The 13,254-nt window shown below is 41.6% G+C and overlaps 1 protein-coding gene across 1 annotated transcript; it reads left to right on the forward strand.

The window, feature by feature from the left end:
* The first annotated feature begins 10,033 nt into the window (after positions 1–10,033).
* LOC147444214 ((E)-2-epi-beta-caryophyllene synthase-like) lies at positions 10,034–11,465 on the forward strand. Its single transcript, XM_086527806.1, has one exon. It carries the CDS (start codon positions 10,082–10,084, stop codon positions 11,249–11,251), a length of 1,170 nt encoding a protein of 389 aa, XP_086383932.1. The 5' UTR covers positions 10,034–10,081; the 3' UTR covers positions 11,252–11,465.
* The last annotated feature ends 1,789 nt before the right edge of the window (positions 11,466–13,254 follow it).

Here is a 13,254-nt window from a genome sequence, read left to right on the forward strand (position 1 = left end):
GTTTTGGTAATGTTTGAAGGGCTGTATAAAAGAACCTGTGTTTGGAATTAATTAAGGAACACTGTTTGTATATGTTAAACAGTGTGCTAAAAAGTGTGAGTGTGGGGTTGAAAGTGGGGGCTGGCTCAGGTTGCCAGTCAAGGATGGGTGCTTTTGATTAGTCGAGAAACTCTCCACTCCCTCTTATTAAGAGAAGTGAAATTAGAGACTCATTGTGCCAAGAGTCGAGATGACCCAAATCTACATGGCACAAGATTATTATTTAGTTTAGACTAAGTCTCATATCATATTTATGGTTTATAAATGGCGGTCGTGCCTCTTAAACGTGGGGAAAAAGGCGTTGTTTATCGATTCTAATATGTCAATGGGATTTCATCTTCATGTTAGGAAACAGCTTCATTAGAATCCTAGATTTATCGACCTGGCTTGTGGCGTATGACCCTTATAACCACATAAACGATGGATAGAGGACTTCCTCTCTTCTATTGCTCGTATCCCTACTTTGTGAAAACAGAGTAGGGTGTCATCAATGAAAAATGAGAATAAAGGAAGGCCATCTTTCAAGTCGTCCCAATATTCTCGGGGTTGGGGACCTCACAATTGGTATCAGAGCATAGGTTAAAAAGATTTAGTTGGCTACTTCAAGCTTTCTCATGTGTATGCTTACTATACCCTATCTGACTTGTAGAGATATTACGCTATGTCGATTGACGTGTACCATAGTTATGGTTGAAACCTCTACTATGTTTTTCCATGGAGAGATCTTTTGTAGACCCCTATATGACATTTTGATGATTTTATGAACAGAAGATTGAGTTGTTTTTCTACAAAGAAATTGTTTGACTGATTAAGTCATGAAAGTGAGTTTTTTGGTGGATTGAAGGAGCCATTACTGGTTAAGTCATGTGAATGAGACAATCATGAATGGTTAAGTCATATGATTGAGTTTTGATGGACTGGTTAAGCCAAGACTGGCTAAGTTATAAGATTGAGTTTTAATGCATCGGATAAGTAATGATTGGTTAAGTCATACGATTGAGCTAAAAGTGGACTGGATAAGTCCAAGCTTGAAAAAATACCCTATTGATTTGAGTTAATATAAACATTGATGTAAACTTAGGAGAATCCTCAAACCACTCCTATAATGGAAAACCCTCAGAATGATACTATCTATATGGAGATTCAGGAGAAGAAGTTGTTGCTCAAACAAATGCAATTGCCTTCGTTTAAAGGAGAGGGTGATGACATTAAGAAAGATGCAAAAGTATAGATTGAAGCTATGGATGATTACTTTTCTGCTGCAAGGACAACTCCTGCAACTCAAGTGATGTTAGGGATGTTTCGCCTCTCAGGGGAAGCGAAATTATGGTGGAAACAACATTGTTGTGATATGGGAGTATTAGAGAACTCTCAGAGTTGTGGGAGATCAAAGAAGCAGTGAAGGAAATATACTTACCTCCTACCCATGCCTTGGAAGAGTACTACTCAAAGTTTATAAGACTTAGACGTTGCGCACCATCAATGACCATAGAGCAGCAGGTAGCTCGCTTTTGTCAAGGTTTAAGAGAACCAATTAGTTCACAATTAGAAGCCCTGAAGCCTTCCACTGTACAAGATGCTTTACTACGAGCTAAACCTTTGATGAAGGAACAAGGGATTACAAAAAGAATCGAACAGAATCAAAGATTCAACAATAGATAACCACAAAGGTTTTATGCCGCTACTACGCAAGATTTTTGACACTTGAATGTTCGATGCTTTGAATGTGGAGAGTTGGGACATTATCGGAACACTTATCCACGACTGACTAATGGAGCAGCAGTAGCAAGTGAAGAAGACTAAAGACATCACCCTTTTTGTCATAATTATAGTCGGTAGTAATTAGAGTAGGAGTATCCTCACTTTTCCTTGAATGAGGACATCTCGAATCCCTAATCCCTAAGTTGGAGAGACTGTAATGTACCCAAATTTTTCAATAAAAGTATTTCATTTACTTTGCAAATATTTGAGGTTTGCATTTTATTAAGTCAAAGGAATTCTAATGGAACGATTGGATCAAAAATCAGACTTTAGAACTATTAATTATGACCCTTATTCACTAATTGGGTTGATGGAAAACATAAGCCTCAAGGTTGTATCTAGAGATAAGAGTTGAATCTTGGGAAAGAAGGAGCAATTTTAGGAAAGGATGAGTGTTTTCAGGAAAGAAAGAGGAGGGGGTTAAGTTTAGAGTTCTTGTCTTGGAGCCCAACCTTCTACTAAAATTGGAGAACCAAAATCGTGTATCGGAATCCGTGTCCACAAAAAAAAGGGAGCCGCGAACGTACGCGAACTTATCTCTCTTTTATTAGCTAGCCTTGAGAGCCTATATCAAGACACCTCTCCCCTCACTTTGAAGATACAGACACACACTCTCAGAAGCGGAAGCTCTCTTGCTTTGACATTGGAGTTACCTTCTCTCCCTCAACCTCTCTCCCTTGAGCTCTTACCTTCAAGCCATCTCCATCTCCAAGTCTTTCTCTACCATCGTCGTGTTGCCCTTGGAATTCTGGAGTTCTCTTCTCTCTTTTCCTGTTCTTTACATCGATACGATCGCACCAAAGCGAGTGACGAGAAGCTCGAAGGACACTCATGTCGCTCCACCTCCAAGAAGATATCATCTACTCCAAATTTTGCTTGAGTGGATGTATTGGTCGCGGAAGAAGTCGAAGCCGTCCAACCTCAAACACGGGAGGTAACCAAACATGTCACTAATCCGGTAAGACAAATTTATAATTCTGCATTGCTATTCATGATGATTTGGGAAGCTAAGTATAGGGAACCCCTTAAACTGTCTGAGAAACGTGATTCTATCAAAGAAACAGGTATATGTTTTTATAGATTAGTGAAAGAACTGTTTGATATATTATCATTGTTTGTTGAATTGTTATTGCTTCATAAATTGTTATTGTTTGATAAGTGGATTCTGATTGATATGAAGAATTGGTTGACCATGTTTGAAGAATCATTTAAAGAGAAGAATTGTTGAAAGAATATCTTTTGTTCCTCGCGCGTAACAAAATGATTCCACGGTTAGCAGAGATTAAGTTGAGGTTATCGGCTCTCTTTTGTTTCTCGCAGTAGCGGGATGCCTTGCGGTTAGCGAGATGGGAAGGTTGCGCAATTCGTGGTTAGCGAATAAATCTTTTGCAAAGGCTCTGTTGGTTAGAGAAAGTCCACGGGTAGCGGTAACTCATGAGAAATTGGAAAAGTTATTTTCGTTGAATAATATGGTTGTCTTCATTAGGCCTTGTTTGCATTGTTTTGATATTGTTTGAAGGGCTATATAAAAGAACCTGTGTTTGGAATTAATTAAGGAACATTGTTTGTATATGTTAAACAGTGTGGTAAAAAGCGTGAGTGTGGGGTGAAAAGTGAGGATTGGCTCAGGTTGCCAGTCAAGGATGGGTGGTCTCGATTAGTTGAAAAACTCTCCACTCCCTCTTATTAAGAGAAGTGAAATTAGAGACTCATTGTGCCAAGAGCCGAGATGACCTAAATCTACGTGGCACAAGATTATTATTTAGTTTAGACTAAGTTTCATATCATATTTATGGTTTATAAATGGCGGTTGTGCCTCTTAAACGTGGGGAAAAAGGCATTGTTTATGGATTCTAAATATGTCAATGGGATTTCATTTTTATGTTAGGAAACAGCTTCATTAGAATCCTAGATTTATCGACCTGGCTTGTGGCGTATGACCCTTATAACCACATAAACGATGAATAGAGGACTTCCTCTCTTCTATTACTCGTATCTCTACTTTGTGGAAACAGAGTATGGTGTCGTCAATGGAAAAGGAGAATAAAGGAAGGCCATCTATCAAGTCGCCCCAATCTTCTCGGGGTTGGGGACCTCACATTGTTAATGGATCTATGTTAATTTTCTTAAGATGTTTGCATTTGAAAACTCCTCTTGTTGAACTAGCGTGGTACATTAATGTGATTTCATATTCCCCCCCCCCCCCCCCCAACACACACACACACACACACAAATTAAAAAAACAAAAAAAATCTTTTGTTTAATAAATTATTGGGTCCCTTTTATAGCAAGATGCCTCATATAGCTTCTTTTGTATCTTTGTTGGGAATGTCTTTGTGTGGCTTTATATTTTTTATTTTACCAAAGTTAGAGAAAAATAGGTATCAGCATGGTGGAGTACTCATGTCTATGCTCAACCTACATCCCTTTCCCACAAGATGGGTGGCCTCCCAATCAAATTCCCTTTATGTTCTACCAAAAGAAAGACCATATTTTGAGACGTGTGTATGGAAGCATGTGATTGACTAACCACCTTTTGGAATCACCTATTGATGACTCACTTTCCAAACTTATGAAACGGTGTGTCATATTATACACGGTAATAACCTCTTTTTTTAATGCGATTTTGCCTGGAAGAGTCCACTAGCAGAGATTGGGGGCAAACTCGATACTCTCGTGTTCAAAAAAGGAGTAACAGTTGTACAATAGCGGAGAGCTATTGTTTAGCCAAAGTTGCTAGCAAGGATGGAGCCTGCGTTAGTTGGATGGTATAGATTTAACCTCGGTTGCGATATCCATTACAAATATCGTTCGTTATTGTTCCATAACTGGTACTATTTCATTATACTTTAAATGGGCCGACAAGTCCTTAAAAAGGAACCCATCTCATTATTGGCCAGCTTACCTAAGGTGCTACAATATTGTCCTCAAAGTGAATAAGAGTTTTGAAATATCTAAACTTTAAAGGCAAGCCAAAAGTCATGACGTTACATGTACAACGCAAAAAAGTAACTCATGTGATTGAAAATGCTTGGTGGTTCCAGTGCAGGCTGGAAAGTCATTGATTTTCCCCCTGTATAAAAGATACAGTTCCAATCAAAGAAATAGCATCAACATTAGGAGAGTAAGCACGCTGTGAGAGTGTGTGTGTGTGTGTGTGTGTGTGTGTGTGTGTGTGTGTGTGAGAGTGAGAGTGAGAGAGAGAGAGAGAGAGAGACGACATGCATGGTTCCAAATTATCTTTAGACATGTGTATGGAAGCACGTGATCAACTAACCACCTTTTGGAATCTCATGAGTCATATTTGATGACTCGCTTTTCAAACTTACAAATGCTATGTCATATTATAGACATGCTAAAAGGTACTTTGTCCTTTGGTAATAGGGCACCGAAATGGGTCCATAATATTTGTGCATCGCCCTTAAGGATATTCGATATATGGAGTGGTCATCATTTTGAGCCGTATATGTAGACACCAATCCCTATTTTTAAGAGTACTAAAAATGTCATTATTCTTCATACATCATTAATGAGCAAAACTGAGAATACTGATGCCATTGTAAGTACATTGAGAAACACATACCCTAGCAAAAGAACTAATTTAAAGCATTTCTCACTAAATATTTACACTTTTTTGAGTAGTAAGGATTTGATAACCTTTGAATCATGGTCTGGCACGCACCACCTCGTGGTGGTGATAATTTGCAAGTGCCGGCAATACGTCGCTTCTCCTTCCCATTGAGCTCAACACTCATTATGAGATGGTGAAACCAAAGTTATGTGAACCTAATTAAATACAAGAAATGGCAGTAGGATAAGCGGATAGTTTGACAAAATTTAAGCTCTGCACGGGTACTTTTTTGTGTTGTTCTCCATTTTGAGCAAAAATGGACTCAAACGATAGCGTTGGAAAACAATTGCCTCCATCTAAGGCGCTTTCGCATGCAAAAGTCCAATGGCAAAGATCGAGGCCAAACTCGATATACTCGTGTTCAAAATAAGAGTATTAGTTGCATGATAGTGGAGAGCTATTTTTAAGCCGTAGCTATCAGCAAAGATCGAGCCTGCGTTGGTTGGACGATATAGATTTAACCTCCATTGCGTCGATATCCGTGACAAATAATGCTGGTTGCGAGTGTTCGGGAAAATTGTGTCTCAACTTAATATCGTGTTGTTTTCAATTTCAAAAATGCCGGTTGAGGGCATGGGAAAAAGGAGAAATGCCGCCCCAAACAGACAAAAATAGTGTAAAATTCTTTTTAAAATATCTTAAGTTTTTGAAAAATAAACAAGGAAAGGAATTTTTTTTGTTTGGAAAAATGATTTTTCCCCGAAACTGCTCGTTGTTGTTCCATAAGTGGTAACTATCTCATTACTTCGTTAGCGTAGAAGGCAAAATCGCAATGTTGCCCTCTCGTTAATCCATGTGGCTACTCTACCCACTATTTTTACAAGCTCATTGGTTTCAGACGGCTGGAGAGAGAGAGAGAGAGAGAGAGAGAGAGAGAGAGAGAGAGAGAGAGAGAGAGAGAGAATCTGCACGCACTTTTTTATCGGATTGAAGGCAACACTCACAACTTATGTTCGATACAAAACAAGGGCCCCTCTCTAGTTGAATCATCTACGGGTGCATCTTGAAGGCATCTGGCTCTCCGCAAGATACTGATATGGGTTAAAATAAACATTTACTATTATATTGTTAGTCAGAGGCTATTGAAAAAAGATGTCGTGGCCACATCAGTGTGCTTGGCACTGTCTTAGTCGATATGTATGCAAAGTGGGGGCCTCTCTCCAAATGCAATCACCTATGCGTGCATCTTAAAGGCATTTGGCTCTACGCAAGATGTTGATATGAGCACAAAAATTCAGTCAAAGTCTGTTGAAAAAAGATGTTGTGCTTGGCATTGTCTTGGTCAATTTGTATGTCAAGTGGGGTGCGCTTGAGAAAACAGGGCAAGGAATGCCATCTATTTTCTGCAGACGCGAATCAAGGGCCTCTCAATCATCTACAGGTGCATCTTGAAATCATCTACGGGTATATCTTGAAGGCATCTGGCTCTCCGCAAGATGCTGATATGGGCCAAAAACATTTACTGTTACATTGTTAGTCAGAGGCTATTGAAAAAGGATGTTGTGGCCATATCAGCGTGCTTGGCACTATCTTAGTCAATATGTATGCAAAGTGAGGGCCTCTCTCCAAAGGCAATCACCTATGTATGCATCTTGAAGGCATCTGGCTCTACGCAAGATGCTGATATTGCCACAAAAATTCAGTCAGAGGTTGTTGAATAAAGATTTTGTGCTTGGCATTGTCTTGGTCAATTTGTATGCCAAGTGGGGTGCAGAAAGCAAGGCAAGGAATGCCATCTGTTTTCAGCAGACGCGAAGCAAGGACCTCTCTCTGGCTACAATCACCTATGCATGCATCTTGAAGGCATGTCGATCTAGGCAAGATGTTGATATGGGCACAAGAATTCACAATTATATGTTAGTCAGAGGCTCTTGGAAAAAGATGTCGTGCCTGGCACTGCCTTGGTTGATATGTATGCCAAATGTGGTGCACTATAGGATATACCCAACATGGCTGTGGCAATAACGAAGTAATAAAATTTTTCACGAGATGCAAAAGAAGGACCCTTTTTCATGTCTAGGATGTTTTCATGAGATATGCACAACATGGTTGTGGCAACGAAGCATTGAGACGTTTTTAGCACATGCGAAGGAAAGGCCTTCCTTCAAATGCGATCACCTATGCAATTAGGGGCTATTGTTGGTGTGTTGCATAAACATTTTGTGCTTGGCAATGTGGCAAGCTTGATGAGTCCAAAACACTACTTGACAACATGGACTATGGTGTTAGCAAGTTATGCACATGAAGGACGATATTGATTTGTTCTAAATTGTCTTGAGTAGATGCAATGTGAGGGTGTTTCGTTAAATGCAGTGACGTACGTTTGCACATTGAAATCTTGTGCCACAAGCAAAGCTATTGATAGGGGGAAGCAGATTCATGATAGATTCTAAGGTAGGGGTTTTGAAAAGCCATATCATGTTGGGTGGGGTGGGGTGGGGTGGTGTGCTCCTAGACATGTAAATCTGAAACGTCGTCTCTTGAAATAGGTCGATTATAGGATGCCTGTTATGGCTGTGGCAAGGAAACACTCTATTGCTTTTACTAGTCGATGCGAAGGAAGAGCTCTCTTCAAATTCAAATCACCTATGCTTGCACCTTTCAATCTTGTGGCCTTACTTACACAAGATGTCAACATGGGTGATAAAATTTACGATGAGATTGCCAGTCAAGGTTTGTTGGAGAAAGATGGCATGCTTAGTAGTGCTTTAGTTGATATGTATGCCAAATGTGGTGTCGTCATGAAACATGAAAAATTCTTGATTGGCATCCTCTCTGTAATGTCACTTGGAGCGTGTTGATGCGGGATATTGGATGCAAAGGGAAGGCCTCCCTCAAGAAAGCACTAGGCTTACGCAAGATCTTTAATTGGGGCTGAAAATCTACAATGAGATTGCTAGTCAACGACTAATGAAGAAACATGTTGTGCTTGGCAATGCTATATGTATGTCAAATGTGGTGCCCTTATAAAAGCACATAAATTTCTTGATGAGCAAGGAAACTTTGTGCTGCTTACATTGGTGGATGCGACGAAGGGAAGATAAATTTCTTGATGAGCAAGGAAACTTTGTGTTGCTTTCGTTGGTGGATGCGACGCAGGGAAGAGCTCTCTCCAAATTCAAATCACCTATGCTTACACCTTTCAACCTTGTGGCCTTACTTACACAAGACATCAACATGGGTGAGAAAATTCACGATGAGATCTCCAATCAAGGTCTATTGGAGAAAGATGGCATGCTTGGGAGTGCTTTAGTTTATATGTATGCCCAATGTGGTGCCGTCAGGGAATCATGAAAAAGACTTGATTGGCATCCTCTCGGTAATGTCACTTAGATTAACGTGTTTATTGTAGGATATTGCCCAATATGGCTGTGGCAACGAAACTTTGTTTTAACCAAATGCAAAGGAAAAGACTTTCTCCAAATGCATTCACCTATGCTCGTACCTTGAGGTCATGTGACTTGACGCAACACCTTCATATTGGTGAGAGAATTCATGGTGGTTGTACGCAAGTGGTCGAGGAGCTTCCTGTCTGGAGTGTGGACTCTTGGAATGCATTGATTGCAAGATTTGCCCCACAGGGGCATGACAAGAAAGCTCTAGTCTATTTTTAGCCTCTAGTCTATTTTTAGCAGATGCAAAGCAAGGGCCTCTCTCCAAGTGCAATCACCTACGTGTGCATCTTGAAGGCATGTGGCTCTACGCAAGATGTAAGATGTTGATATACGCACAAAAATTCACAATTATATTGCTAGTCAGAGGCTCTTGAAAAAATATGTCGTGCTTGGAACTATCTTGGTCGATATGTATGCAAAATCCACCCAAAGCTGCTTCAAATGATGCGACAAAATTTATGTGAATGGTGTTTCACCACCAAGATGAAGATTGCTCGACCGTCTTGTCCATGAGAGAGATTTAGATCAGTAAGCAATTGAGGGTTTCTCTTCAGGCAAAGTCTCTTGGGTTGTTACAACGAAGTTCAAGACTGATTTAAGGGAACGTCTTTCGCAAACACGTCCTCCAGTTCAGAGTTCAACCAGCTCCTTGAAAGTATGTGGCCTTACACAAGGCCTTTAGAAAAATGAGAATCCACGATGAGATTGCAAGATATACCAATAGGAGCGAACAAACATCATGCCGACAAAGCTTTAGCCCAACATCATCATGTTTTTTTTACGGCAATCAACAAATGGATATCGAAACAGAAGAGCACGTAAAATACTCTTAATTCTATACTTGTTACTACCGACGCAGTGAAACAAACATATTGAAAATTACTCACTGCCATGGGAATGGCACGTTCCTTCGTATTATAAAAATTGGGAAGGACTGTGCAAACTCCTCCATGCATGGAGATAAAAAGGCCCGCTTACTCTGAGGTGCTCCAATAGTGTCTTCAACGTGAATGCCAAAAGTCATGACGTCGCATGTACGACGCAAAAAAGTAAACATGTGATTGAAAATGCTTGGTGGTTCCATTGCAGCCTGCGAAGTCGTTGCTTTTCCCCGCTATAAAAATACAGTTCCGATCAAAGCAGCAGCATCAACATTGACAGAGCAAGCACGCTGTGTGTGTGTGTGTGTGTGTGTGTGTGTGTGAGTGAGAGAGAGAGAGAGAGAGAGAGAGTGAGTGAGAGAGAGAGAGACGACATGCACGCTTCCAGGGATGGTGAGCTGTCCAGTGCTCAGTTTCAGCAGTACATGGGCTCTTATGTGCGCACGTCATTACCGCCATTTACAAGCACCTCTGACAGCGAAATGGCAATGGCGCAGCAATTGCCACGTATTTGTGGTGCTGATAAGTTGGAAGTGCCAGCAATACACTGCTCCTTTCCCAGGGAGCTGAGCCCTCTCTACGAGCTGGTGAAGGAGCAGTGCGATGGGTGGATTGAGGAGGTGGCAAAGCCCCCTTCAGCAGCTGCCTGCCAGCTGCTTCTCAACTGCCTCCTCCCGCGCTTGGTTTGCCGCACCATGTCCGCCGCCTCCTCTCTCATACGCCTCGTCCACGCCACCAAAATGATCGCCGACGACGAGGACGATCACCCCTCCGCCCTCGGCGCCGACGATGTCGCCACAACCCACCACGCCTCCCAGGTCCTCGCCATCCTCAGAGGCCAGCAACACGTCCATCCTCCTCCACCAGCCGACGCAGCCGCCACCGTTGTCAAGCCCCATTCGCCCTCCAGCCTGAGCGAGGAAGAAAAGCGCAGAGAAAACGCACTGCTTGCCCTCGCCTCCCTCTGGGGCGACATGCAAAAAGAGATGAGCCCCCTCCTCTCCGCTCGATTCGTCTCCAGCATGGAGGACTTCCAACGAGCTGTGAAGGTGCAAGCCATCTACCGCAAGGCTCATCGCCTTCCCGACATTCAAGCCTACCGGGAGATTCGACGGCATGCATCTTTCATTCTGCCCTGCTTCGTTCTCCTCAAGTTCGCTCTGGGCATTGAGGTGGATGATGCCACCTATGCCAATTCGAGCATCCAGGAGTTCAGGACAGCGGCCATGGACTACATCTGTCTATGCAACGACCTCATATCCTGCAAGGTGAAGATAGGAGTGGGCGACTACTTCAACACGCCATCCATCGTCTACGTTAGCCAGCGCAACAGCAATCATCGACAATATGTAGCAGAGCGGAACTTGGACGTTGGCTCTCCATGGAGCCTCCAAGCGGCTGTAAACTGTGTCGTCGACATCGCGCATGATCTGGATGCTCAGTGCGTGTCCATGCTTCATGAGTCCAATATATTGCTGCCAGCACAAGCGATTGCGGCAGGCTCTGCAGCGGAATCTGTAGATCATCATCAGCGGAATCTGTAGATCATCATCGGGTGGTTAGCGCATATATATCGGGCATGTGCTCTTGCATGTCTGGCAGCCTTGCTTGGTCTCTGGAGACAGCCCGCTACGCCACCACATAACTAGTCTTCCTTGGTGGGCCTTGCTATATATAGCATCTACAGGACATATGCAATTTGACTTTTAGAAGCTAGCACTCAAGGGAACAAGAGCAAGACTAATTTGGGAAGGGCGACATTGCGTGAAAGGGATATACACTTAAAAAATGCTATAATGTTTATGGGCGAGGAGGATTAGACAAAGTTAAGTGTATCAATTATTAGAGATTATAGGGGTGGTTATAGTTGAGATTATATCCAAGTGAGGTTGTACCACTATGTCTACAGATAAACATTTTTTATGGTATACATACTACATGTAAATTCTTGCAAACGGAAAGTATTTCAAAAAGAAAATTTTCATTGAATGATTGGTAGCACAACACGTCGGCTCATTTTTCCTTTCTTCTTTCATAGTTGTTTGTGTTTTGCCTTTCTTCTTTTGTAGTTATTCCTAGTACAATGAATGAGGACAATGATACATGTAATTTCACCTTATGTGTTCTGTGTTATGGCACCGACAATGCATGTTGCACCGTTTGCCGCACCGATTGTCAAGTCAATATTTTCAGTGATCATGCAGTGCACGCAATTGCAATCGAATCTAGCTCATTGAGCTTAGGGTCTAGGAGCCACTAGTGAAGGCCATTTATGTTACCCGCGTTCGTCTTCATTTCAAGTTTTGTAATGTCAATTTGATTGTACAATTTATTCAAGGCAAGGTTGTTATAGTGTTGGACATCCGACATTGAGTACAGATTATCGTAGTAGACTTGTTGATGTAGTCATCCACATACGCTTCATCTATAATACATGCATCCAAGGTACAATTGATCTCATCTACGGCTGGTTTTCTTTCACAAAAAATGGTGAAGAACTTAAGCAATTCAGGATCTGTTGCATGTCTTATAGAGCATGAAACCTTGTATAAAGTTGCATGTAGCCAGTGGACCGAGCTTGTGATATGGCATGTGTTACAAAGCTCCCGTGCATGACTACAAACTGGGGGTAGTTGGGCAAGATCACCGAGAAATAGAACACATTTGTTGTTGAAGGAATCTGCCAATTTATTGCTTGTGTTACATTGATATTTTGTCTTACGATAAGGTCAAAAGTCGTTTGGATCAACATAGATAGCTCATCTATAATTATAATATCTACCTCTTTTATGTCCAAATATCACTCATCTGTCTCATGAATCGAGAGAGGATACTGTTGATTCGTGGTTGGTATCTTAAAATGGTAATGGACTATAGATACAATGTTGCTAAGCTTTGTTGTTGCCGCTCCGATGAAAAAGCGCCCAGTAATAATACAGAAAAGAGGGCAACAGGAGTGTCTATTTCATTTATTTGTCAACCTCATTTATCGCTATATATGTGAGGTATGCTGCAATAGAGACATATTTCTAGATTGTGAACAAAGATCTCACATTGCATGCTCCAATCTTTATACAATGTTGTGATTTCAAACCATGACCTACCGTATGGACGGTAAGCTAGTTTCAAGTTGGCTATAGTTTGCTCTTTAGCTTATTGACGCTTGGACTGTAATCTTCTAGGTCTTGAGAACTTTATACTAACACCTAGTATGGGAGAAACGAGGACATACACTATGAAAAGCTTCAAGTGTTTATCGCGCTGTTTTACCGTGTTTTGTAGAGAGAAGGTGTAAATTCAATGAGAGAAACAAGAGAAAGGAGCGCGGGCCAGGGAGAGGGGGGAGGGGGGGGGGGGGGGGGGTTGTGTTTAAAGTACCGTTGCTATTGCCGCGTCCATTATCGTCGCTATATCCGCTGCCCAAATTTAGCGCCTAAACTTTCAAATTCTAAATTAACTCCCCCCTCTCCCCCCCGCCCCCCTTCAAATTTTGGTGTTTCCCTCCTCTCGATAAAAATTAAAGAGTATTGTATATAATTTTCAAATA

The sequence above is a fragment of the Adiantum capillus-veneris genome, chromosome 13, assembly GCF_014529385.1.
Source record: "Adiantum capillus-veneris isolate H3 chromosome 13, ASM1452938v2, whole genome shotgun sequence".
Classification (NCBI taxonomy): Eukaryota; Viridiplantae; Streptophyta; class Polypodiopsida; order Polypodiales; family Pteridaceae; genus Adiantum; species Adiantum capillus-veneris.